Below are 27,765 nucleotides of genomic sequence, written 5' to 3'. Positions count from 1 at the left end.
ATATGATCATCAATCCAACTATAGGTCTGGGGGTCCAAACAAGAGCTGACCTTGTGGGGTTTCCATGATCATTAGAACATTGACAAATAGGCCTAAAACAACACAGCAGGAGTTAGTTGATGTTGTCAAAGCAGCTGGAACCACAGTCACCAAGAAAACCACAGTAATACTTTACACCGCAATGATTTAACATCTTGTAAAGTCCCTTTGCTAAAAAAGGCAAATGTGCAGGCCTGCCTCAAGTTTACCAATGAACAGCTTCATGATTTATAGAGTGATTGGGAGAAGGAGCTATGGTCAGATCAGACCACCATGGAGCTCTTTGGCATCAACTCAACCCGCTGTGTTTACAGGAAGAGAAACGCTGCCTATGACCTCAAGAACACCATCCCTACTGCCAAGTATGGAGGTGGAAACATTTTGCTTTGGGAGTGTTTTTTTTTTTGCACAGGGCTACTTCACTGTGTGGATGGGAGGATGGGCAGGGCAATGTACCATCGAATCCTGGGTGAGAACCTACTTCCCTCCTTAAGCCAGGAGGCTTAAAATGGGTCATAGGTTGGTCTTCCCATTGGATAATGACCCAAATTAAACAGCCAAGGCAACCAAGAATTGACTAAAGAAGCAGCACATCAAGGTCATGGAGCGGCCCGGGCAGTCTCCGGACCTCAATCCTGTAGAGAGAGTCTATAGAATCTATAGAGAGAGTTACAGCTCAGACTTTCCAAGCAACCGCAACCAAATCTGAATGATTTAGAAATCATTTGCAAAGAAGAGTGGACCAAAATTCCTCCTAAGATTGATGATAAGGGTTTTGCCACAAAGTACTTTCTGGCAAGAGGGTTCAAATACCTATTTATCTCAATGTAATGCAAATAAATGTATATACATTCTTCAATGTCGATAACTTGATTACCATTAGGATGACAGACTGTTAATTTATTTTTTCTTCTTGGGGAAACCAACAAAATCGGCAAGGGATCAAGTACCTGTCTTCCACTGTGCATCTTGTGCTTTTTTTCCTTTCTTTTTTTTTAGCTAAGGCATTTTCCTATTCCTTTCCTTCAGTCCATCTAACCCAGTCTTATGCATCCTCTTCCTGAACACCAGCTTTCATAGGTCTGATGCGCATATTTAGCGTGGCAAAAATTTCACGTCGGATGCCCTTTGTGACACAACCTTGTGTATTTATTCAGGCTTGGGACCGGCACAATAAGACCCCCTGGCATGGTTCCCATCGTAGCTACATTTTTAGCTAGAGCATAGTTACTTAAAAAGAAAAGATTACACAGTATACAACAGTGGCACCCTGCAAAAATACAGGTCAGCCAAATACCAGACTCAAAATGATTTTTTTCCAGTGTTGTATGATTAGAATATTGACTTCCTGACTAAGACTAGAATGCAGTGGACCAAAGAACTTGTGTCCTATAGGGGTGGAGAAAAAGGAAAATGCCATGTGAAGTGGTGGAATCGCATGACAGCACGTGTCCTGCAGAACATGATTGAACTACAAAGCCCTTCTCCTCTGAAAGACAGAGGAATCTTGGGACAGGATTTCAGACTGCTATCCCTTTTGTCTAAACACATTCTGTTAAGCCCGCAGACTTCTATTTCTAAAACTTGTCCCAATAAATCCAAATCTCTTGATACCGTTCCCGAAGCGAGACAAAACCACAGCCCCTTTGTGCTGAAAAACTGAAAAGCTTTTGACAATGGAACGGTCTCCATTTCAGCAAAAGAAGACAGTTTGTAAAGCATTTTCAAATAATAATCACATTTCATTCTATTCTTCTGTGGACCCGTTTCAATGAGAGCTGTGCTTTTAACAGACAGAAATGGCTAATGAAAGGGGGAATCAGAGAGAGGAGAAGGGAGGGGAGTGAAAAATAGAAGATAAGAGCTTTAAAAAGACGTGTGAAGAGAAGAAACTGAGACTTTTTTCTGTCTAAGATGCCCTTTTCTTTTATTCCTCTTATCAGTTTAGGGTCAGTTTGATCGGCTGGTTTTTGCTCACCACTGGATTATACCAGCAGTGTCCCGACGTGTAAACAAGAGCAACTGAGGTTTAATGCCTGATAACATAAACAGAGTTATCGTATGGTTTATCCCAGGACTAATATGGCTGTTTGTCTACTAACTCTGCAATTTGTATGCCAGTGATGTCCGGCCATGAGGACTGCGTTCTCTTTGAAAAGGAGCACAGATGTGACCCAGAGGAATAGATTTGACTGTTGATGTGCTCATCACTGAATCTGATGAGCAAGCAGAGGAGAGAAGAGGAAGAATACAAAGGGGGGGAGTGAATGGGATCGAAATGAGTACTACAACCCCCTCGTCTCTCCTCTTTACCCATTAAGGAACAACATAATAATTCATTAACCAAAGCCTCCCCCGCGTGTCGTTTCTGTGTGGGTATCCAGTCGCAGGAAGAACCCACATCTGAGAGAGTCTTCTCCAGCTGTAGAGGGTTTTTGTGTGTGTCACTGAATGACAGGGAGGCAGACGGAGAGAAAGCGAAGGGAGGAGGATATCTGGGGCAGCGGAGCTGGTTGAGTCGGCTGCAAAGATAAACACAGGATGGATTTCTGCACAAAGTGACCAAGGAGCAGCTGCCTCACACATTTAAGGTCTGTAAGAGTTTGATTTCTTCTTTTTTTTTTTCAATGTAACATGTATGGATTGCTTTTGTAAGTGGAAAAATGGAACAGGGGAGAGTTTGAATCTGCCATGAAACAGGAAAAGTCCTGTTGAATACAAAGAGATATTATTTCCAGGTGTTTGCAACTTTGTGCTGTGTGAAAAGGAATTGGAGTCACAGCACCCCACAAAAAAAGATTATATCTATGATGCAAAATTTTTACATTTGCATCCATTTATCAAAATGTGAAAAAAGTTAGTTTTTTTTGCTGAGTTGTTTGGAGAAAAAGGAGGAAAAATCCTTTCAAGAGAGAAAATTGGGGGGGGGGGGGGGGGAGTAAAAAATGTTCAAAGAAGATCAAATCTAGACTTTTTTTTGAGACTGATAGACACTTTGGATTTATCAAAAATAAAGTAAAAAGAATTGGAGGCTGTGTCCGTGTTATTAATTAATATCTGCCCTCCTCTGAAAAGGGGGTTATTAACAGATATTGGGAAAAAAAAAGTGCAAAATAACCCTTCACCAGGGGGTTGAGCTAACAAGCACGCACACACACTCCAAGACACTCAAACATCAAAGCAATAAAGCTCATTAGCCACACTGGCCACTGGCCAAAAAAGCCTCAAATACCTTCTGCTGGACTCGCATCCAGGAGCTGTGAGCGATGTTTGTCACTGTGGCTTTCAGCTCATGTTACCTCCTTGTCATTTTTAATAAGCCTTTTTCCAAAACTTGTCAAAAAGCTTCTTCAGAATCAGGCTTTTGAAACCTAAAAATGTTATAAATATCTGAGGGACTCAGAAAACACCCTCCCTATAACTGTCAGCTCACATGTTCTTGGAGTTTTTGATAAGAAAGGGTCGTAATTTGATTTCAGGTTCTGAATTCAGTCAGCATTAATAGTCATCTGTGCAGAAGAAGAGACGTCTTGGAGAGGTGAAGTGAGATTGCACAGACAATGACCACATTGATCCCAGAACTTTCTTCATGCTTTCATCATTTCTGCATATGTGCGACCTCTGTGAGGGTTATCTGTGGTATTCCGGGCTGCAGCCAACACTTGAAATTCACAGGGTTTGGTCTGTTTTTCAGCTGATCTGGCTCAGAGTTCCAGCTGTTTGTTTGAAAATTGGCCTACTTTAATCTCCCGCTCTTTGAGCTAATCATCCCTGGATTTATTATTATTTTTCCCTTTTGTTCAGACATGTAGTTTGATGACAGTGGGAAAAAGTGTGCACATGTAAATGCTCCAAGGACAACAAGGGCCATGACATTTTGCAACACAGGGATCCTGTAATCCATAATTCATGAATTGCAGAGAACAACCGTTGTAAAAGACGACAGTACCTCAATGCATTTTGTGCTTTTATTGTTAACTTTCTACAATTTTAGATTTAGAGTCAGAGTAATCAAAGAGTTTTTTTTGTTTTTTAATCCCTGATCTGACAAATAAACACAAACAACATTTCAGCGAATCATGATTTTGTGCACGTTTTAACTTCTGAAATAAAATGTCACTTCTTGCTTTCCTGTAGATGCTAAATTGCGGTAATTTTAGAGCCAAAGTGGTTTGATGCATACGTATATCAATATACGTCAATTGGTTACGCACCAAAGAAACAAATAACTGTATAGATTTATCATAAATAGAAATAAAATCAGATTAGAGTAGGAAGTGCATGGAAAAAAGTGGGCAGATAGAAGTGGTAAAATGTCAAAGGAGGAAGTGCACTGAACGAACCTCACAGGCAGAGCGCAGGGTGGCGATTTGAGGGCTGACTGTACAGATCAAGGTAAAGTTTGATCAGGCCAAAAGTGAAAGGCTGCTGTCATCGGCTGTAAAAAGGTAGCTGACAAAGTGTGCACTCGACTCGGTAGGAAGGAGCAAAGGTAACTTTAAAAGGAGAGCAAAGCTGAATGACTCGTGCAGGAAGATTTGTTTGAGGGAGGCAGGTTGTCAGAATGTCAAGTAGACAGCCAAGGTTATGTAAAAAAATTTTACAGCACTTGACAGAGCAGAAGCCAGTGCCAACAGAGAAATAACCTTAAAAAAAGGAGGCACATCTGACACTGAAAGAGAAGAGCTCTCCCTTAAGAAACCACTGATGAGCTGCAGGCTGGGAGGCTTAAAGGAAAAGGAAATAAGAGAAAGAGACGACTGACTGGCAGAACCGTCTGAAATGTTTAAATCTGAAAGTGGCGTGTTTTAGGAGCTCCTAAATATGTTAATTACTTTATGGAAAGTCCAGACATGTTCAGCTCAGTCTGTCCGAGCAGAGACGATGTTTAAAAAAAAAAAAAAAAAAAAAAAAAAAAGGTCAAAGATCAGAGCTGAGGCTAAATGGATTTGCTCTGATGGGAGTGACAATGAGAAGAGCAGGCAGCAGCAGTTTGTGGATTCTTACTGACTGTTTTAACTGTTTTCCACAGAAAGCCTCAGGAGAATGCTGCGAAAGTGAAAGGAACGAACTCATGTCAAATCTGGACTCAATGTTGACATGACAATACTTTACCTCACACTTACTTTAAAAAACCTTTGATTTTAAACTCATCTATGTAAACCTACATCATATAAAGAATCAATTTGAAATAAAAAATATCCATATTTGAAGATGATAAATAATTACGCAAAGATTTAAAGCATAATTCAATTTTTAGCACAGTATTAAAGACAGTCTAATGAAAATGGGTTTTTGGTGTTTTTGATTTGTTCTTGTGGGATTTTTCTGATGATAGAGGTAGAGAAAACACAGATTGTACTAATCTAAAATTTAGATTGTGCAAGTACCAATCGGTTAAAAATGTAGTTTAAATAGTTCACTTTTATTAGAAGACTAGAGGAAGAAATTAATGAATATGTAAAAGTTGGATAAAATCCCTTTTCTATTAAATACGTGTATTTGGTTCTCTTTTATATGCAACAATTCTTTTTTTTTTGCAAAGGTATTAGACTATGCATTAAACGAGACAATAATCCAAATTGTCAAATTAATTTTAACCGACCTTAGTTTTTTTAACCACCAAAGAACAAAAGTTAAGTTTAAATTTATGTAGAATTGAGAAATTGTACTAAAGGTCAGGTCAGGGCTTCAAATGAAACACGAACTTCTGCATTCTATTAACACAGAAGATGGGAATTATTTACAGGGGTGGACAAAATTGTTGGTACCTCTAAGTTAAAGAAAGAAAGTCCACAATGCTCACTGAAATGACTTGAAACGTTCAATGTCTGCCTATGTAAAGGGAGACAAATAGTCACGTTGCTGTTTGGTGAAAAGGTGTGAACCACGCTGAACATTGACAACAGAAAGCCAAGGAGAAAATTGTCCCAGGACATTAGAAACAAAATTATAGACAAACATCGTAAAGGTAAAGTATAAAACCATCTCTAAGCAGCTTGAAGTTCCTGTGACGACAGTGGCACATATTGTTCAGAAGTTTAAGACCCACTGGACGGTAGCCAACCTCCCTGGACGTGGCCGGAAGAGGAAAATTGATGACAAAGTGAGGAGATAGTTGGAACTGTATCCAAAGAGCTCAGAACAACCTTTTAAGACATTAAAGGTCAACTCATAAATCAAGGTACATCAGTGTCAGATCGCACCATTCGTTGTTGTTTGAGCCACAGTGGACTTCATGAGAGACGACCAAGGAGGACACCACTGTTGAAAGGAAATCATAAAAAAGCCAGACTGGAATTTGCAAAAATGCATGTTAACAAGCCACAAAGCTTCTGGGAAAATGTCCTTTGGACAGATGAGACAAAACTGGAACTTTTTGGTAAGGCACATCAGCTCTATGTTGGTAGACTCAAAAATGAAGCATAGAACGAAAAGAACACTGTCCCTACTGTGAAACATGGAGGAGGCTCAGTTCTGTTTTGGGGCTGCTTTGCTGCATCTGGTACAGGGTGTCTTGAAGTTGTGCAAGGTCAAATGAAATCTCAAGATTATCAAGGCATTCTGGATAGAAATGTGCTGCCTAGTGTCAGAAAGCTTGGTCTCAGTCGCAGGTCATGGGTCTTCCAACAGGACAACGATCCAAAACACACAGCCAAAAACACCCAAGAATGGCTAAGAGAAAAGCATTGGACTATTCTGAAGTGGCCTTCTATGAGCCCAGATCTGAATCCCATTGAACATCTGTGGAAGGAGCTGAAACATGCCATTTGGAGAAGACATCCGTCAAACCTGAGACAACTGGAGTTTGCTCATGAGGAGTGGGCCAAAATACCTGTAGACAGGTGCAGAAGGCTCATTGAGAAATACAGAAACCGTTTCATTGCAGTGATTGCTTCAAAAGGTTGTGCAACAAAATATTAAGTTATGGGTACCATCATTTGTGTCCAGCCCTATTTCATTAGTTGTTTTTTTTTTAAATAATTCTGCTAATAAACAACTCAAAAGGAATGGCTGTTTTTGATCATTTAATTTTCAATAAATTTTAATTTATTGTTACTTTTGAACGTTTCAAGTCATTTCAGTGGGCATTGTGGACTTTCTTTCTTTACCTGAGGGGTACCAACAATTTTGTCCACCACTGTAAATAAGAAACTGTTCCTGAGACAGTAATACTTCTGATCGTCTGTGGTGCAGATTTAAATGTTCTCCTGTCTTGGCTCATGTGTAGCTGGCTAACCAAAAAGTCCATAATGCTGGCTGCATTCCTCTTTGGAATTAGAGAGAAAACTCTGGGTTAATCCCAAACAACAATTTTTTTTCTAGTTGGTCCTAAAGAGAAAATTGTGAAAGAAATATTAGAATTCTTGTGGGACATGGGAATCCTGATCCTGAATCTGGCAACAAATATACTGTCAGACACCACTAGCTGAAGGAATGGAGGAATGGCTGTCTCTGTTGTGTTTCTCGTCACATTACAATGTCAGCCCGAGGGAACAGCTCTGAAATCCTCGGAGTGTAAGCTTGACTTATTTCTGTAGCTCTTTGCAGGATTTTTTAAGACAATCTTCTGACCCCAACAATCCTGGAATAGACTAATAATTATTTAAAAAAAAGCTGCTTTCATTAAAAGCCTTTTTCGTATTGTTTACATGTTGACATGTAGGTGTGAAGGTTTTTGGTGCAAACGGGTTTGTTTGTAATATTTGAGTGTGCCTGTGGACAGGCCCTGCCCCTTTGACTGACACCTGGCAGTAATAGTGACAAACCACCAGGAACTTGTTACCTATTTTTATAATTCTACCCCCTCCTACTTTTAAATCATCATCTATCTTCCAACTTCTTCTAACATCTTACTCTCTCCTTCTCATTTTCTCTTAAGTTTCTGGTCCAACACAATTTCTGAGAATGAAAGGTTTATGTTTTTAACTATTTGCGGAGAAAACTAACAGATTCTCAAAAAATTAATGCTAAAAAAGGCCATCTTAAAAAAAAATAGAGTGACCTAACTTGAACCTTAAGGTACCTAAAGACTTTTAGGTTGCAGAAACTTTCTTTGATACAAGATATTACTGCAAAAAGTACCTTAGTGATAAGCTAAACTAAAATGTTCAACTTTTAACTCATCTTCATAGAGAAAGGGAAAATGTACTTGTATATATCAAAGTATTTATATTGTTTATTAATTCCATTTTCACTTTTTTGTTAAAATATTGAATGTTGATTTTGTTTTCAGTATAAAAGCAGAGAAAATTGGTCCAAAATATAGAACTATATTTTCCAATCAGCCCCCTTTGCTTAACCTTTTTTGCGTTCTTGCATTTGCAGCGACTCCTAAGGAAATTAACAGCCAGCATTTATCCTGTGTAGGCGGGTCTGTGAATGCACGTCCATGCCTAACCTCTTCAGACTCTGTGGGACTGCATGGCTTGCCCTTTTAAAGTAGATTAGCTTGAAAAAGAATGGAGCATACGTCGTTGCCTGGATACAAAAAGCATCATTAAGCACAATTATCACCACTTCAGCTCCAATGAACAAGCTTTATCGCAGATTCCCAAAACAACACATAATCAAGGACACCAACCTACAAATCAGTAGAGAGAGTCTGATGGAGGACCAGGACGGTGGTTAAGAGATAAAAACGTGTCAGAGAAGATGCAAAAGCTGAAGGCTGTGGGAAAATACAACCAACAAATTTGAAATACAGCCAGTCAAACCACCTTAGAAATGACATTGAAATGACATTAAAGACAAATTAAATGCAAAATAAGTGCTTGTTAATACATTTCATTGTTATGATATAAATGAACCAGGATTCAAATGTATAAAATATGAATAAACTAAGAAATTAAAAGAAATGACACTGAGGACGGGCTGAGCCCAGAAACCAGATATCGAAAAAGAAAGAAAGAAAAGAAACAGTTTGCCCGAAGTAAGTCTTTGGAGGAGAGGACTGTGTCCATTCTGCGGATGTGAATTATTTCACTCCAAGAAGAGTGTGGAGAGAAAGAAAGAATAAAAAGTGATCATGAGCCCAGCCTAACGCTGCTAGGATGACCTCAGGGGCGTTTGATAAAGAAAACAGTCAGGGCAGACGCAGCCTTCAGTCCCAGAAAGAGAGACTCCAGACACATTCATCCTCATTAGGCTGCAAGTCTCCCTAAAGGTAGTTAAGGCTGGAAATTAAAGAGACCAAAGCTCTTGTCAAATGAACAATCCAGAGAGAGACATAAAAGAGGAGGATTGCTGAGGAAAACAGCTAAGGGACTTCAACTGAAGTAAACTGGGGAAAGGATTGTCTAAATTGATAACAGTGAATCGGGTCTTTTTGAAAGTCATGTCTGTAATTTGTTTATATACTAAATTCACCCATGTCCCATTGTACCTACCTTTTCCGGAGTCTGTGAAAAAAAAAAGTATTTCGAAAAACACAAGTAATGCTGCAGAAACCAAAATGAAATGTTACAAAAAAGAAACCGGAAAAGGTAAGGGACATTGCTGATTGACTGATGACGTTTGTGCGTCTTCTGAACTGAAATCATAGTAGTAGGTTTAAAGGTTGTCATCTGGACTTAGTTCTTAAAGTTGAAGATGTTTCACCTGCTTTGTCAATTCTGAAATAGCTGGTAAAAGAACTGGTATTTATATGCACTCATGGGGGAGGAGTCAGACCTGAAACTGGATTGTATTGTCTACTTAGACTACATGTTTTCCGGTCGTTAAGAGTCCTTTGTCCTCAGCTGGGGGTTGGGGAGCCAGTGACTCCCTCCCCAAACTGGTCATCTCTTTCAGCTGTTACCGACCCAGGCAGAACTGGTTTGGTTTGTTTGGGTTTCGGAACACTGTAGATGGATGGAAGAATAAACCTTTGACCACCATTCTTATTAAGAGAAGGTTTATCCTTCTTGTCAAAGATGGCTGCTTTCACTCCTCGCTCAAACCATCCTTTCTCTCTGGCTAGAATTTGGAATTTACTGTCCTTGAATGAGTGGTTTGTGGCCTTCAGGTGGAGGTGCACTGCAGACTCAGGTCCACTTGGGTTGGCTCTGCGATGTTGGTGAAGCCGTTTGTGTAGGGGTTGTTTGGTTTCTCCTATGTACTGTTCATTGCAGTTCTCTTTGCAGTGGATAGAGTACACAACATTGCTCTGCTTGTAGCTGGGAATTTTGTCCTTAGGATGAACCAGTTTTTGTCTAAGAGTATTACCAGGTTTGAGATGAAATGGGATGTAATGTTGTCGGAAAATCCTTTTTAATTTTTCAGACAGGCCTGAGATATTTACATATATATAAATATGGAATCAACCTGGATGAATGAGAGTCTTCATAGACATATTTTGAACTGAAAGTTATTTGGCATGAAGCAATAGCTACTAGACATGCTCCTAACTAATCGTAAAACTTAAAGTTGTTCTCAGTAATATGTGTACCAAGCCGTGATTTTAAAAGCATTCTGAGTGAAGAAAGTTTTTTTTTTTTTTTTTTATCTACAGCACCAAATACAGCCACAAATTCCCGCTCAGATGATGAGCCTGTGTCCAATCCTGACTGTTTCAGGATGGAGCTGCAAGATGATATTGTGAGAGCTTTAAAACCAATGAAAGAGAGGCGGAGGGCCAGCATCCAAAGCCCCAAGTGAGTCAGATGATGCTGCTGGGAGGATGCATGACAGACCAAATTCCCAGTCTGTTCATCTACTGCAGGTGCATAATACCAGCAGGAAGCTTTAATACAACAAAATGTTGAGTTCTGAGCAATAAATGAATTTCAGGGGTGAAGAATTTCAAGAACAAATAAGAAAACTAAGTCAGTAAACAACACTGGCTAAAGCATTCCTCCAGCTCAGAGAGCTGAGAATATCTGGCTTAAACGGATTACAGAGATAATTAATTTTGCCATAATATTTCATCATGTAATGAAATTTGATCATTTAATGTAATTATGAAATCATATGCTCAGTCTGTTGTAACAAACCAAAAATATGCTTCAGAAGCTCATGCATCTACTGAGTTAAATTTGCTAAATCTGTAAATCCAAAAACTAACATTTGCTTTTCTCTAAAAGTAAAATAAAATAAAATAATTTAATGAAAGTACTGTAGATCAGGTTCACCTAAGACTCTTGCAAAAAACTGATCTAGTCTGAAGAGAATGTAAAAAAAAATAAAAAATGAAATAAACATTCTATTAAAATGCCCAGAGCAACAATCACATCATAAATATTTCCGTCATTGACATACTGTAGCATTCAGCATCATCTATCAAGAGCAATACCTAAATAATGTGAGCCACCAGAAACTGTGGAAATACACCACTTGGTAGAAGTGGGGCCTGTAGAAGTGCCCTCCAGCGAGGCATTATAAAAACAAAGAGCAGATTTCACAGATCTGTTTTCACATCAGTCCAATTCATGCCCACTTAACTTAAGCCGACTGGATGGACAAAGCAGTCTTTGAGCACAAATGGAACACAACATTAGAGTGACTGCTCAAAATGTTGTTTAAACCTTTACTGTTAATGGATTTCTAATTTTTTTTACAAATTCTTAGTTTGTTTTTAAGCCCCCATCCTGAAAAGTCAGATTTTCATTGACACTCATTGATCAGATATTATTTGGCACTACAGCAGCTTTGCTTGTTATAGGCAAACTAAAGGTGCTTTGTATGCATGGGACTGTTGCTCTCACACGCATATTAACATCTAAAGAAGTTACAAAAAGTAGGAGCAAAAACAGATTTGGGATTTTTCTTTGTAAGTGTAGCTGTTTTCATGGGTTTTAACTCACTTTAATATGAAAAAAACAAAATGGATATCTAAAGTAATAATCTTTTATTAATAGTTCTGTAACAGAACTGCACTGACATGCAATATATTAACTGTATTGTAAAAAGTTATCACTTTTAGCCAAACTTTTACTGAGCTACTTAGTGTCTGACTTCATTTATCAAACAAAAGGAATTTCAGTCAGATAGGACTCCGTAGTCAGTTAATTTTTTTACTTAAATAATTACGACAAAATTAGTTATTTATGCGTTTTAAAAAAAAAAACTTTTCTAAACATGACTAAATAACACACACTTAACTAAATGGATTTGTTTTCTCAGATAAAAAACACATTGTACTTCTGTGCTTCCTCTTACTTTCAGATTAAAAGCATTTTGGAGTGAACAAAAATCATTCATTGAACGCCATAAAAGTCCAATGATGAAATTATTTGTACAATTTTTAAACACTGATACATAAAATATTAAAGTACAGTTCCAGTTAAACTTTTTGCTTAAGGGTTAGGGTTAGGCTTACCCTGTGTGGGGAACACCAGGTTAAGTTTGCAATCAGACCAGCCGTTGCCGTTTATTTATATCATTCAAGTCTTTGGGTTTATTATTTTTAGTTTTTATTTTGTAATTTTTTTGTTTGTTTAAACTTTAAAGCTCTTTTGAAGTTCATTTTTGAGTTTCTATCCATGAATTTACTGCTTTTGGCAGCCCTGTTTTGAAACAAACTATTAAAACTCAGCAGCCAAAAGTGAGTTTTACACTGTTTTTATGCTAATATTCTTTATTTTTTTGTTCAGAAGCCACCAAATGTCTACATTGCTTTTTTATTTTCCATTTTTCTCATGATGAGGAAATCTATTGTTTCCTGGTGATAACGAGACCACAAGATACTATTTCCTGGTAGCATGAAAATTGGAAAATTTTCATTGGTGATCACCGTACATCTGCTTGTTGACATGGACAAAAACAATTGTGCATCGTTCTGTAACCATGTAGACAGCCTGGTCCACTCATCAATTGACAACTGCAGGATCACTGAACTGCAGCCGCCTGTGCAGCTGTATGCTTCTCTTCAAATAATGATGACTGATTTGGACGTTGTTTATGACCGACAACATCAGCACAATCTCTGCCCGAGTTAGACCACGGCTGAAGTCATTAACTAGAAACTGATAAGTTCTTCTGGTCAACAAATAGCTCTGTTTGGCTGTAGATTGCAGAAAAATGAAAAACAAAGTATATTCTTTGTCATCTTGTTTTCACAACATAACATTTATTTTCTCGTGATGGCATCAAAGTAGATGTCGTTATAACCAAAAAACAAGCCAAAAAGAAGCAAGGTAGGCCATTTGCAGCTTCCATACTTTTCCCAACCTTACTTATAAATCTAATTCCTCAGCTATTGAAATTAACTTAATTTAAGAATTATTCCAAGTTTGATACATCTTTGAATAATTCTTTGTGTGAATTATTCTTGTCTTTGATTGCTTGAAATAAACCATTTCAAAAAATAAAAAAAATTCAAAGGAATTCTTTAGAAAAACAATAAAGATGGATGGATTTGTCACTGATTCATCAAAAACGGGCATGTTTCAGATTTAGAATTAGATGTTGAATCAGATAACAGCTGCTCAAATCCACAAACTAGCAACAAGCACAAAATTGGCAAAATAATGACTAAATACTTGACAAGTATTGTTGTTTTTCAAATACATTTATAAAAGTTGCAAACAAACCACAGTCTAAAATCCAATTGAATATTATTACAGCTTTCTACAACAACAACAAAATCATTATGATGAACTTCTCTGCAAAAAAAACAGAATTCCAAAAAAAAAAAAAAAAAAAATTTGAAAACACAGCCCACTTTAAAAAATGACCTTATACAGTACAACTTCTGTCAGGTTAGTTTCTCATCTGTTTCTACCATTACACTCTAAAGCAATACTGAGAGGACTGCCTAATATCGGCCACACATGCTGTTCAAAATGGTTTGGACGTTGCGAATAAGCTCTCCACCAAAAATCACACAAGTGGCCTTGCATGTATTTGGGGCATGGTGAAATGAATAATGGAGAGGGGGAAAAAAAAGAGGGCAGAGCTGGCAGATGAGAGCAAAGTGAGCTGTGAGATGAAAAGTGTGTGCTGACCTTTTGCTTTCATTGTGGTCATAGTCATTTTTCCTCCCTTTGAAGTGTCTCTTTCAGCTGTCACAGATCAAGCCGAGACATGAGACTGGTCTCAACCAATCACTCTCTGGCTTTCTTTTTCCTCCTTTTTTTTCTCGTCAGCACAAAGATTTAAGGATGCCTCCCCGATATTCACACTTCCTCCCCATCTTCTAGTGGCTCTGGAGCCTTGCATTCGTTTGTAATGGGTTTTCATTAACAGTCCTATTATACAGTAAAAGAAGTTTTAGCTTTCAATTGTCTCTGTGAATATAATGATTTTAATTTCATAAAATAAGAACGCTTTAGTTCATGAGTAAGAGATGCTTCGGGCAAGAAAGCCTGCAGTTTGAATAAGACAAGTGCTCCCCCTGCTGTTCATGCTAGTCTAGTTTATGGCGGACAGAATTTGTGGATCTTGATAATGTTATCTCTAAAACATTTCTCTCTGACGTATTATTCTAAAAACAAACATGCTGAATATTTGCATTGAGGCATCTGTAAAGATTCTAATTTACAATAAAAAATGCATTGCTTTTAAATGAGTTTCACTTATACTATGGAGTTTTGGACAATGTTATTTCCAGAAATCCCTTTGGATTGCCCATATTTCATGAAATTTATTGATTTGCTGCTATTTAAATACATTTACATGTAAAAAAAAAATCTCTTGTAATTCTGAAATATTTCATCAAGTCATATTTGAAAATTTTTATGACTTGAGTGGAATTTTTCCAGTCAGTAATAAAGCTTTAAAAAAATTCACTTCGTGATTTTTCTTTCGTTGCTTTTTTAAAATGTAAATTGAATATACTTGCACTATGCATGTTTCATTCCCTCATATGTACACACAAATTCACACGCTTGGTGGCTCCCCTGTTGGCAGCAACCTATAGCCAACAGGAGAAATGTGGAGTTTAGTGTCTTGTCCAAAGAAACTTTGACAGGTGGGTGGTCAGGGCGGGAACCGAACCTGTGAATTTCCAATGCAAGGTCGACCGCCCTACCTCTGCACCACAGCCACGCCATCTTAAGGTTTCAAGATCTCCCTGAAAGAGAAGAAGAAAAAAAACTATTTTCTTGAATAAAGTCTGGTCTTCTTTTAGAATCAAACTCCTGACTCAAAAATCAAGAGTGGGACTGCATTTTTCTCTCCATTTAGTTTTCACTTTAAGGCAGTTTGGAGCTTTTGGTTAGAAGCCCTTCTGTCAGCAAATAACTGCCACACTCAAGAAGTGTCCTGAAAGGACATTTTAAATCTTTGGCAACTCTCAAAGAACTTTCCCCTTCAGGTATTTTAAATGATTAATGTCAAACTTTTTTTAGGGTCTGCTGTTTCTCACTGGTTTTTTACTTTTTGTTTCTGTGCTGCAGACAGGATGTCTGGGATGGACTTCCTGCCAGAGGAGCATAATGAGACTGCAATCACTCCAATAAACAACGGGACTTTCCTCCGTTTTTCCCCAATTTTACCCTCCACGTCTGCTGCTGCCTCCTCGTTGGGGCGCCAGAGCAACCTCTACGTGTACGTGTGGCTGTTCCTCGGCCTGCTGGCGTTCCTGCTGACGCTACTCATCATCTCCCTCCACAGGCTAAAGAACATCATTTCCTCTTCATCCTCTATCCCAGACTGCAGCAGCGAGGGAGGCAGTTCTTTCACAAACATGGAGATCTGTAGCATTTCGTCCCAGAGGTCTACCATATCCACCATTTCTGCCTGAGGGAGATGGTTGAGAACTCATGCAGTACAGACTCCAGTGTTTTTCTGCTTTCATCTGTGCATGAGCACGTGCACATCCCAGGACTTGGACACAAGGACTTCATATGTCATTAATAGGCAGCATAAAAAAAATGTGCAGACAGAATGTCTTTAAACTTCATGCATGGATGATCCTACCTTCTGTCAGTCTCTGTGCAGACTTCCAGGGCACTGGCTTATTAAATGATGGGCGAAAGGACTACTTTATCTTAATTTAACCATCTATAAAAGTAAACATTTTTCCCCAAGATAAATGTAAAATATAACGTCATTTTCTTTTCAAGATATTCCAGTTTTTTTAAATGAGATTTAACCAGTGAAGTCTGTAGAAAACATCGCAAAACCCCCATTAAAAGGACATTAGAGATGCCTGCTTTATAGAGAAATGTGAGCATTTCTACCGGTTATTCAGTTAAAGCAAAAGATGGCATTGAAAATGTAAAGATGTGTTCAGATGGAGATGACACAACTGCAGTTATAAGAAACTGACAAAATGCATAGAGCTTCGCATCTTGCAGACACTTCAGCTCAAAAGAGACAAATACTACAAGATGATTCTAGTCCTGCCAGACAGGTCTAGCAACGCAACTCTGTCCAGCCTGTCTGCCCACAAAGCTCTCGATCCCCGTCTCCATAGAGACCAAAGACGGAGGAGAATCTTGCGCAGCTGTCAGCCTCATCTGTATTCCAGGACGCCGTCGCAATAGAAAAGATTTCCCTTCATTTGTGCTTCACTTCAGCGTCGTTGGAGCTAGTGTGACATTATGCACTGAATTTTGAGCCAATTCCTTTCACTTCATTCACATTTTTTTTATAAAATTATTTTGCGTATTGAAAACAACCATGTAAGCAACAAGCAAAAACAAACCCAGCAAGTAACCCCGCTTTTGGATAAAAACACGTTTTATTAAACACCCCCCTAAAAGCCTGTAAAAATCATGTCGGAAACTAATCCCTATGGTCCATTTTTAATAGAGTAGATAACGAATAAGTCTTCATTATACAATATTGAACTTTATTTTATGTTTTCTTCCTATATTAAAAGGGAGGAGTGTGTCAATGCTCTCATTCAAAAACAGCAAATCACACAAAAAGGGATCCAACTGAAAATATTGTAGCGCATGTAAACACGCTAAAGTACAAGTTAAGCATATTTAGACCATTTTTTGCTGCAGCCCCATTATAATTGCTGTTTTTTTGGTCATTTTTTCACTTTGCAAACATGGTTTTTAAATCAAAAAAGCAAACACATGCTTACATTTAAAGAGGACAATAAAGCTGGTTCAAAGTCAAGAGTTTGTTTGTTGGTCAAGTCGTGAGATTAGAGACTGTCCAAAAAGAATGCGAAGAACAAACATACATACATACATGCCTTTCATGAAATTGATATACTGTAATAAAAAAAAGAATATATTGAAGTGGATATGACATAATCAAGAGAAAACAAAAACTAATAAATAAAATCAAGACTCAGCAGCTTACAAATGCATCTTTTTTTTTAAATTATTTTCCCTTTTTTTTTCTCTTGCTATTAAGAGTTTCTAGAATTAAGACATCCCTTTTTTGTTTTTTTACCCCATCCTGCTTAAGATTCGTCTTGTTTACTGGAAATGTTCTTCATATATTCACACGCATGCGTCCCTGTAGTGTTTCTCCTTTAAATTCACTCTGAATTATTCACCGGACTCTGGATAGCAGTCACCATGCTTTTATTTCCCTCTCGCCCTTTTACAACTCCTTGATGACGTCATCCCCAATAGCCCGTCTTTTGCTATACACTACAGTCCCTTAAAATACAAACCTCTGGTCAGCTGTGCGTAAAAGGCGCGTGTGTTATTCTCCTCCTTTACGTTTCTTCCTGCGCCGGTTCATAAATGATTAATGAGAAATGAATATGCAAACATTCATAAACAGTGTGGGTCAGCCAATCAGAAAGCAGATCATGTGGAGCTACTGTGAGATTTCGGCTTCACAGTAAACTGAAACCTGGAAATACTGTAGTTTTCTTGGTAATTCTCAGATCAGATTATTCCCAACTGGATCATAATTCACAGCTTGTGCGTTTGTGTTTATGCCACAATTATAGACCCAATTTCGGGGAAAACCATGGGTGACAGCACGGAAAGAGGAAAGTTACGCATTTGATGTCGTTTTCTACCTTAAGTAGATTATATATAAATCACATAAAATTGGATCCGAGTTTCTATATTTAACGTCCTTCAATCACGTGGTGAAGTCTGTCGATAATGAGGGACGCAGGACGGGCAAGGGGCCCTATTTTCAGCCGCAGAGCGCGGAGCGATCAATGCGTTCTAAAGCGCGGAGACGCACTTCCAATCACAGTTTCTGTTGACATTTTAAAAATAGAAATACATTTCAAACATGGCTGTATATTTTTTTTTGGTGACATATAGATAAAAAAACATTGTTAAAGCACGTACCTGCATGCTTTTATTCCAATCAAAGCTGCTCCTTATTGCGGCTTACAAGCAGTCACTCCTTTCAGAATAAAAGTCTCTCGGGTCATTGAGTGGAACAAATTTGTGTCTTATTTCATATTTAAGAAAGTTAATAACTTCAGTTATTCTTCTTCTATCATAAAAATTAAAAGAATTCCAAGAACTGATCTAATAAGTGTAAACATATAGCCTATTTAAAAAAGAGCTCCTGCTCATTGATTTATCAGGAGTTAAATGACTGCACCTGTCTGCAATTATACATTACATTTGGTTGTACATCAATTTCAACCCTCCAATGGGGTTAGGTGGGTTCAGCAAATGAATGAATGCATAGATTTCATCCTTACCTTTTTTCGTAAACAGATGAATGTGAGGCCTAAAGTTATACATAAAGTTAAATATGTTTTTACTTTTTTGCGCATTAAAAACAATTAAATTTATCCATTAAAGTAGGGCCAGTGACTTTTGAACTAAATACTAGATTTTTTTAGTTTATTTAAGTATTATGAAAACAGTATTTTCAAGCAAAACCCTTGCATTTATATAAATATGACAAAAAATGCACATTAATAAAAAAATCCCAGACCTCAAATTCTTTGCATATTTTATTTTTCTTATGATTTTTTTTCCAACTCACGCATGTCATAATTTACATCTTTGCAATAAAACATGAATACAATAGTTTTTTTTAGGGTTTCATAGATCCAAAAATATTTAACCTTTTTTTTTTTTTTGGATAAGTAAGTTGAACCTGTGGATTGAGTATGTGCATGTGCGCGTTTGATCGAGATGGCTTCACACATACAGAACACCCTAGATGTCAGCCTGCCTTTTGTCTGCTCCCACCAGCCTCTAACAGCTACAAAAATCATGATATTGCTTACAGCTGGGATGTTGTAAAACTGAGAATCACACGTCTTAAATACACACATTAATGCACAAATAATCCAGAAGGAAAAAAAACGAAAAGATGGACCGAAACAAAAAAGGGCGGCCGACCAGAAAGAACCAAGCTAATAAATAATGATATGTGATTGGTGCAAAGTGCAAATACAAAACAAACTTTGACATTGATTTGATCTTTTTTTTCTTCTTCAAATCTTAAACAAATGTGGGTTAAGTGTGAAGGTTTTCTTTCGGTCTTCTTCAGTTGAATCTCCTGCCAAGCCTGAACGAAAACTGTATGTACATATTTGACAAAACAATCACCAAATATACAAAGGAAATCATGTCAGAGTTGTGTTTGTCGTCCTCGGTGACGCCGGCGGGAACGCCTCTAAATCTCCCAATCGCCGTTCTCCAAGCCGGTCCATCTTTTCAAACCCTTCCATAATTATTACACAGTATTTTACATACAGCAAATCATTAATAAATTAAAGGTGAGAAGCACAGTTGGTGTTGTGAAAGAGTGACTCTAAAGGAAGCAGAGTCGTATTTACATGGAAATCAGATCGAACCCTTGCTGTTGGTAAACTGAACATGAACTCAGGCAGATAAAACAGCAAAATCAACACCAGCAGCAAACATTTGTCAAAGGTGAATTTAAAATCGAGCCAATGGCACCGGTTTTTGGATGGCGGGGGGTGCTCATTTATGTCCTTTCTATTGTTTCAGATGAATCAACATTTTAAGAATTACCTCCTAAATTAAGCCTGGAAGAAAATGTTTGCAAAATAAATTAGGAAAAGACTAAGTTTCAGTCCGCCTGTCCTGTGAGTGGTACCAGGGGGGTCCAGCTCTGCACGATCTGCTAAGACTTGCTCTTTGCCCCGCCCCCCCCCCACACGGCAATCCTACTGTATTAGCCGGGTTTGGTGCGTCTCTTCTGGGTATGATGTCTGTGGGTTTTCATGTGCATTTACATACATGTTTGCACAGAGGAAGTCGTTTCCACCAGCGAGCTCTCCGCCTCAAAGCAGCAAGTGTAGAGCCTCGGGTCTAGTTCTCTTGTTGTTTTTTTGTTTCATTTTTTTGTTGTTTTTAATTCTCTGTCTCAGCACCTGTGGTTCCTCCACGTTGCAGATACACATCCAAATGTATCGCTTCTTATTTTCTCTCCACGGTCCTCCTCTTCCTCTCGCAGTCCACCTCAGTACCTGTTCTGGTGTTCATAGTGCCAGCGGTTGAAGTCTATGTTAAATGCCACGATGCTTCCAGAGGCCATCCCAGTGATCAAAGTCCTGCAGAGAACAGGAGGTCACAACAGGCATGCAGAGTTTCAGCACAAAAAAAGGTTCATTTTAGGAGTTTTTTTGGGGAATATTATTAATTAAAGGCTCAGTCCAATGAAGATGGTTTTTGGTGTTATTTACACGTACTTGTAGCATTTTTCTGGTGATGGAGGACATATCTAAACAAAATCAAGCTCAGAATTGCATTTCTGAGTATTTCTTCATTCAAATCTTTGTGAATCATGGAAAAATGTAGTTTCCAAAAGATTGTATTTGTGACACAAAATACACATCTCTGCTCCGCTCGACAGCAGGGAAGTTAGGAAGGGGGTGGGGGCTGCGTCAACAGTCAGAAGTGAATTTCTAATGAACTACTGCCGCTCTGTAGAAACTGTGTCCTAGAAAAGGACACAGGACTTTTGATTTTGGCCAAAAATGACATAATAATGAATAAAAAACCACTGGGGACAACTATTGAAATGGCCGAAATCATGATTGGGGTGGGACTTTAAATTTAGCCTAAGCAGCTCAAGTTGCTAGGCAACATCCACCATCACCTGTGGCCTTGCAGATTAAAGTCATCCCATTAACAAAATGCAATTTAATGCTCTGTCCACATGAGCCATGGGCACTCACAGTGGAATGAGAATCTCACCTAATTACAACGGGACTTCCTTGATTTAGAAAAATACAATCTGTTGCTAGGAGACACGACTGAAAGTTGCTGTTTATTTTCTGAAACCGTGAAAATTTGAGAACGTCCCATTTTCTGGAAATAATGGCTCCACAATAATCTCTTTTACCTCTGGTCGTGCGAAAGGTCCATGGCGCGGATGCCGGCGTCACAGCCTGGATAAATATAAAGCTGTTTGAAGTCGCACGCCTGCCACACCTCCACAACTCCATTATCACCTCCGGTCACTAAGTTTTGCCCATCGCTGCTCAACAAGATGGCCTGAGGAGAGAAGGAGGACTATTTAAATATTACCCCATGCCAACATGAACTGTGTGAAATCTATCAGATTTACCCGTGTGGAATCATTGACTTCCATCTGTGCCAGCAGTTTTCCGTTTATGCTGAAGTTGCAGAATCGACCCCTCTCATAGTAGATGATGCAGTGTCCCTCACTGGACACCGAGATGAGGCGAGGTCGCTGGCACAGCTCCGGACCCTCCAGAGCCCGAAGCAGGTCCCCAGTGATGGTGTGGACGAGGCACGGGCCTTCTGAAGAGCAGAAACACACCAAAGACAACATTGAATTCCTTTATTTTCCTCAGAGATCATTTGCTTTGTGGCAGATTGGAGTTTCATTCATCTGCTATTTCTAAAAAAACAACACTAACCTTTGGCTCCACTGATAACCAACCCCAGCTCCGCACACACAGACACACACACCACCTCGTGGTCGTGTCCTGTCAGCACTGCTCTGGGAGCAGGATAGTCACCTATAGAAAGACAAAATCCCCATGCGTCTCAGTGTACCGTACTTTAAACCCTCTAAAGCTGTCTATTTATTTTCATTTTTTTACATTTCCACTGTGATAACACTCACTGTTGTTGGGATTGTCCCCTATAATATGGTGCCGTCCGCTCCAGTACCACAGAAGGAGAGTGGCGTCTCTGGAGCCCGACACGATGTAACAGTCTCCTCCGATGTAGGACTCTGACCGAGCCAGACACGTCACCACGTCCCAGTGGCCAAAAACGATCTGGGTCAGCTTTCCTGTGGAGACGGAGATTGAAGTCAACATCAGTGGCAGAGAGGCCTCAGCTGATCCTTTTGATGTCCCTCAGCTAAACTTCCATGAAAATGGAAAGTTCTGGGAGAAGTCAGCACTTTCCTTGAAAACCCACACCGATGAAAATGTTTTTTTTGGTGTTTTTAAACATGTTCTTACGGCTTTTTTTAGATGATGGACATTAATCTAAAGAAAATTAGGCCTAAAGTTGCATTTTGGAGTATTCTTTTATTCAAATCACATCATCATAATGAAAAGACCACTGGGTACGCTTTTGAAATAGATCAAAAAATGAACAGAGTGGGTCTGTAAGAAAATATACTTCAAAAAAATAATTACCTGCAACAAAGTTCTCGAATGATAAATGTAAAACAAACCTGTTTCAGTCGAGTAAACTCGGAAGCTTTTGTCCCAGAAGCCGCAGACCAAGATGTAACGGTTGTCAGCGGTAACCACGAAGCAGTGAGTGTTAATCTGGATGCTCTGATCCACCAAGTCGGTGATCTGACGCTTGTTTACGCCTGAGTTGTTTGCTGCATCAAAGAAAAAAAGGTTTTAAATGCATTGCAAAGGTGAAATGGACAGACTATTAAAGTGTGCTGCAGACAGACAGACCTATGAGCGGGTCCATCTCGATGGGTAGATGATGAGCCTGCTCTAGGGAGTATCCCGGAGCTCCACGGAGGCCTGAGGAGACAAATATTAGAGGGATCAACGACATAATAAATGAATTTTGTCATTTACCAGTTATCTAAAGATTATTTTTGCATAAATCTACCAAGAATGAGGAAGATTTTGACTGTTAACTTAAATGCAAGAATATTTCATAATTAGATTATTATTTTACTATTATACGTATTAGTACAGTGTTCCCTCACGATATCTCAGTTTACTTTTCGCAGTCTCGTTGAATTTAAATTTTTTTTAAGTGCATTAGTTCTGCGTCCAGATTGGCTGTTGACTTTGTCAATTATTTTCTCTGTGCCGTGGTAGGTACCATAACAGGAACTTCCGTTCAGGGTCCTGGGACTAAAGCTGACGTCACATTATGTGATTGGCTGTCCGGTGGTCCGATGACGCGTCAGATAGTGATTGGTCTGGACAAATTATGATACTACCATAGAAGAAGATATTATGAAGTCTGTTGTAAATAAACAGAGCTCCGACATTGAGCAAAATTGTCTTCTGAACATGCCTTTATTATTGTTATGATTATTATTGAATTGGCAGAACGGACCCGGAAGAACAACATTTAGCCATGCTAACAACATTTTCAGCCATGGCTGAACTTAAACTGGAATAACAAGCGGATTGTGGCAAAATCTCTTTATAAAAATTACAAAGAAATTTGTCAGACACAAATTATGAGGGAAAATAACTTTAGGTAACAAAAGGGAACGTGAAATGGAAATTTATAGAGCCCGAGCAGATCTCAACGTACGAAGTTTTTCCAAGTGGGGCTACCGTAGTGTGACGTTACCTAGTCTAAAGGACCCAGAGCGGGAGTTCCAGGCCGAACGGTTATATTACCTTCACTGTCTCTCCTGAACAGAATGCGTTCAGTTTGCCATAAATCTTGGATCGGGATAAGATCTTTTTTACTCCATAAACTGGACTTAATTTTCTACAAAAGTTGAAACTTTTGTATGAAAGAGAGAAAAGTGTGAAAATGTATATGTCTTCCTGATTAAAGGGTTTAGCGAGGGTTTTTACCGCCTTTAAACATCTGTAATCCTACTTTGTGGGTTAGCCCTGCGATAAACCCTGTATAATTAGTTAAAAGAGTCGTCAGATGTGCCCCAACATGCCCCGAATGCTCACCGACGGTGTTGTGCCAGCGGTTGACGGCAAACAGCCGGCTGCACGTGACGGTGACGGCCGCCGGTATGCTGAGGTGCGGCAGCGTGTTGGCAGCAACATGAGTCACCGGGGAGTTGGAGGGGAACTTGAGCACCATGATGACGTCCTGCTGCATCTGATCCTTAAACATCAGGGGGCTCTGGGGAAGGAAACACTGGTGAGACAGACAGAGAAGGAGAGAAGGACAGAGGAGGAAAGAGGAGGAAAGAGGAGGACACAGCAAAGAGGAAGGGTGAAAGGGAGGAGGAGGGGAGAGACAGAACGGATGGGAAAGAGGAAGGGAAGGTAGAAGGTACATTAGTGGGAGCACAGGGTCAGAGCAGGTGCACACACTGAGGGTGGCTTAAGAACTAGGAGGTTTTTCGTGGTTCTGGACTGATGGGTTTGGGTTGACATGGAGAGCTCTGATACAGAGACACTGAGGCCTTGAGCTGCTCGGGGTAGCATGGAGGACAAACAGGCTGAAAACAACATCCTTACATACAACTTCATGTAATAAAATCTAAATTTAGGCACATTTAGGAGCCATATGGTGACTAGCCCTCATTTAAAAAAAATTGATACTTAAAAATGAAAAAAAGGCTTCCAGTTTTGTTTTTTTTGGAAGATTATTTTAGATAAGCATTAAATGGGCTGAGTGGCTGTGTTATCCTCACCAGATGCATGGCTGAAGAGCGAGGTGGGTGTGGCTCAATCAGCAGCTGTGAGGGGACCTGACCGCAATCTTGAATCTGGTTTTCAACTGTCTGCAGGAGAAAACAAAGCAGTTTAGCAAAAGAAAGAAACCAAATGCAGAGTTTTGTTGTAGTATTTTTGACCCCAAAATGTCTTGTTGTGGAAAAGTACCTCCCGCTGCACGGCCTCCAGGTTGTCTAAGTTGACAGCGCCCTCATAGCACATAAAATTGAAGACGTTCAGAGCCCGGACTGCCTCTGGACCTCGCTGCTTGTAACCAAATATCAGGTCAATCCACTGGTGAAGCTGGCATGACACAAACTCACTCTCCAGCGCCTGGAAAAAATAAAAAAATAAAGAAAAGGGTCCATGTCAGATTTCCGCCATGATGACCTTAAAGACCCTCTTCAAGGAAAATCATGTTTTTGGTGCTTTTCTTTTGGTTCTGGTGGTATTTTTATCATGATGGAAGACATTTATCAGCTTAAAATTGCATTTCAGAGTATTTCTTTTTTCAAATAATGGTGAAACAGGAGCAGACAAAAAAAATGCCACTGGAAAAAGAACGTAGTTAGAAAATATGTTAGACTAGATCCATGTTCGCCTGAGCTGGCATCTGGATCAAAGCTGTGCAGCTGGAGAGCTCCAATATTTCTTGCCAGGGCTGTAAGCTAGCGGGAGAGCTTGTAAACAGAGAGCTCTAATTTTGAAGGTGGGGCAGAAGTAAATTTCAGGGGTCACCTTCTCCTGAGCTACTGCCGCTCTGCAGAGCCTATGACCTAGAAAATGCTAAAACCTGCAAAATCCCACATAAAAGACCACATCAAAAGATGATTGGGGTGGGTCTTGGAACGGTTTTTCTCAGTCTCACCATGCGATTAATTCGAACAAAGTCTTCAGGTTTCTTGGCCCAAATGGGAAGCTCCACGTCGCACACAGAAATTCCATCATCTCTCAAGCCCAGTTCAAACTCGTTACTGTTGACAAACATTTCTGGGAGGTAGTAGAACTCTGGGATCAGCTCCTGTTTGATATGACGGGAACAAATAGATTATTTCACTTCAAAATGTTGAATGTCCGCTGCAGTTTGGGATTTTTAAAGCTGGCACACAAACAAGGAAGGCCAATGTTTTGTTATCATTATTCTCAGTCCAGTTCTCAGTTTTTTTCTTCTTGAGCTTCAGAAAGTGTCCATAGCTTTTTTTTAAACATCTAAAGTGAAAGGCAAACTTTTCTATCTTCAAAAACATGGTTTATAAATGAAAGTTTATACATGTGTGACTTTGATTGCTTTTGTGTTTCTCCTGGCTACCAGTTTATCCAGTCAGGACTGGTTACCTTCACATCAGCAGTGTCCCTCTGGCAGTTCCTCCAAGCGCGGCCGATACCAGAAAAGGATCTCTCCGGATGGTCAAACTTCGCGTCGTTGGCGTTAAGGAAAAATGTGGTGAAGGGCTCCTGCAGGCAGACAGTCCCACACATGGATGCAGTCACTTTCCTGAGTGTTCCAGCTCATAAGCGGGATAAATGATCACTTACTATTCTGAGCATCCACATCAGCGTGGAATGAGCAGTGGAGTATAGGGTCGTGTAGTGATGAGGGGGCGTGCTGTCATCGTCCCAAGACTCATAGTGCTCAGCGTAGAACGCTGCTCTCTTGGGATTCAGGGCACCGATTGGCTGAAAAGTAGTGAAATCTCTTATAACGCATCTCCGACTTGAGGTAGAACTATGTGGATGGTCTCTGTGTCGTACAAAACCACCTCATTTTGTCTGGTCAAGACGCATGCTCTTACCTTGGAAAGGTCTCTGAAGTTACCAGGCAGAGTGAGGTCGATCTCCTCTGAGTCGTAGTTGGTCAGGACCCAGGGAAAGACTGGGTACTGGTTCAGGTCGTTGTAGGTCCTCCCTGCGGGGTCAAACATGAACACACACATGTAACAACAGTCGGACACAGTATGAAAATATGAGAAATATATCCTCTAAAGATTCCCAATGATTCGAATAAGAAAATACTCAGAAATCTGAGTTTATGCTTAATTTACTTAATATTTATGCGTCAGCAGAAAAATACTAAAATCCTCAATGGAGGATAGAACTGTGTGAGCTACTTGGACAAGCACTTCAATGCAAAAGGTTATAGAGGACCCTTCTGCAAACCCAAAGAGCAAAAATGCTCATGCACATTATTTTCCTATGGGCAATGCTGGGGGTGACAGGTCATGGTGAACACCTATACAACACCCAAGGCTGAATTGGGTGAGACACAGGCACGTCATAGGGACTCAATAATAAAAATGGATTACATTTATCTGTGCTTTTGCTAGGTGCTCAAAGCGCTTAAAATTTGTCCATTATTCATTCACTCCTCATTCATACTTGATCATGATAAGCTACTGTTGTAGCCACAGCTGCCCTGGGGCAGACTGACAGAGGCGTGGCTGCCAGTTCACGCCCACGGCCCCTCTGACCATCACCGGGATCATTCATACGGATTCACACACCAGTGGAGCCACACTGGAGGCAAGGAGGGTGAAGTGTCTTGCCCAAGGACACAACGACAGCTGGGGGAGCAGCAGGGATCGAACCAGCAACCCTTCGGTCATTGGACGACCTGCTCTACCGCCTGAGCCACTGCGGCCCTAACTCTGTCCTGAAGATTTTATATATTTACCTAATTTACATACTAATTTTCATCACAAGCATCATAGTTTTATGATGCTTGTGATTTTCTTTCATTTAAACATAAAAAATGTCCAAGATTTGTAACTTGAAAAAATCAACAGTATACACCAGTGTGTTGGTGTAATTCTCATGAACAATATATAAACTTTAAAAGGTTTTTTAATAGTCTTTCTAAATTCTCTCCCTACTTTTATTGTAGTTTCTATTGAGGTGAAAATAATAAGAATTTTTTCTTAGGTTGATAAGATGTGGGAGGCTTCTACAAGTGCAGACAGATTTATCTCCACTTTAATCTTTCATTTTCTGTAATCTCACATTTTCAATAATATTTCCACCTTTCAGCCACACAAACAATAACAAAGGAAGTTTTCACCGCGTGATAAAAAACATGGAAAAGATTGTAAAGGGCAACAATTTGCATTATTTAAGTCTGT

At 39.4% G+C, this 27,765-nt stretch overlaps 3 protein-coding genes across 32 annotated transcripts in view; 1 reads left to right on the top strand and 2 right to left on the bottom strand.

The window, feature by feature from the left end:
* The window catches only part of ccna1 (cyclin A1), a 36,663-nt gene extending 18,305 nt beyond the window's left edge, over window positions 1-18,358 (bottom strand). The window contains exon 1 of the mRNA XM_011483305.4: window positions 18,183-18,358. Within this exon, the coding sequence (XP_011481607.1) occupies window positions 18,183-18,188 (6 nt within the window). The 5' untranslated portion in view covers window positions 18,189-18,358. The remainder of the gene's footprint in view (window positions 1-18,182) is intronic.
* Window positions 2,492-17,226, top strand: LOC101166651 (serine-rich and transmembrane domain-containing protein 1). Of its 2 annotated transcripts, none has more exons than XM_078930778.1 (2): window positions 2,492-2,630; window positions 15,357-17,226. In XM_078930778.1, the coding sequence occupies exon 2, from the start codon at window positions 15,362-15,364 to the stop codon at window positions 15,701-15,703; it is 342 nt and encodes a 113-aa protein (XP_078786904.1). In that variant the 5' UTR covers window positions 2,492-2,630; window positions 15,357-15,361; the 3' UTR covers window positions 15,704-17,226. The 2 variants fall into 2 exon arrangements, with proteins under 2 accessions (XP_078786904.1, XP_078786905.1); XM_078930779.1 differs by lacking the exon at window positions 2,492-2,630 and adding an exon at window positions 10,535-10,673.
* A 434-nt stretch (window positions 18,359-18,792) lies between the features above and the next one.
* The window catches only part of nbeaa (neurobeachin a), a 101,152-nt gene continuing 92,179 nt past the window's right edge, over window positions 18,793-27,765 (bottom strand). For 19 of the 29 annotated variants that reach the window (XM_078930762.1, XM_078930769.1, XM_078930775.1 and 16 more), the window contains 14 exons: window positions 26,443-26,555; window positions 26,186-26,326; window positions 25,985-26,104; window positions 25,518-25,670; window positions 24,818-24,982; window positions 24,628-24,717; window positions 23,933-24,125; window positions 22,727-22,798; window positions 22,489-22,644; window positions 21,925-22,095; window positions 21,716-21,817; window positions 21,400-21,596; window positions 21,175-21,326; window positions 18,793-20,380 (listed from right to left, as the gene is read on the bottom strand). In XM_078930762.1, the coding sequence (XP_078786888.1) occupies window positions 20,290-20,380; window positions 21,175-21,326; window positions 21,400-21,596; window positions 21,716-21,817; window positions 21,925-22,095; window positions 22,489-22,644; window positions 22,727-22,798; window positions 23,933-24,125; window positions 24,628-24,717; window positions 24,818-24,982; window positions 25,518-25,670; window positions 25,985-26,104; window positions 26,186-26,326; window positions 26,443-26,555 (1,916 nt within the window). In that variant the 3' untranslated portion in view covers window positions 18,793-20,289. The remainder of the gene's footprint in view (window positions 20,381-21,174; window positions 21,327-21,399; window positions 21,597-21,715; window positions 21,818-21,924; window positions 22,096-22,488; window positions 22,645-22,726; window positions 22,799-23,932; window positions 24,126-24,627; window positions 24,718-24,817; window positions 24,983-25,517; window positions 25,671-25,984; window positions 26,105-26,185; window positions 26,327-26,442; window positions 26,556-27,765) is intronic. The other 10 variants (XM_078930759.1, XM_011483297.3, XM_078930766.1 and 7 more) reach the window with 2 other exon arrangements.

This window comes from Oryzias latipes, chromosome 14 (genome assembly GCF_053564925.1).
Source record: "Oryzias latipes strain Hd-rR chromosome 14, Olatipes_Hd-rR_3.1".
NCBI classification, from domain to species: domain Eukaryota; kingdom Metazoa; phylum Chordata; class Actinopteri; order Beloniformes; family Adrianichthyidae; genus Oryzias; species Oryzias latipes.
The sequence above is the reverse complement of the archived record's forward strand: the minus strand, read 5'-3'. Positions and strand labels throughout refer to the sequence as shown.

Excerpts from the sequence above, each read along its gene's own strand:
- LOC101166651 (XM_078930778.1), top strand. The coding sequence starts at position 15,362 with ATGTCTGGGATGGACTTCCTGCCAGAGGAGCATAATGAGACTGCAATC.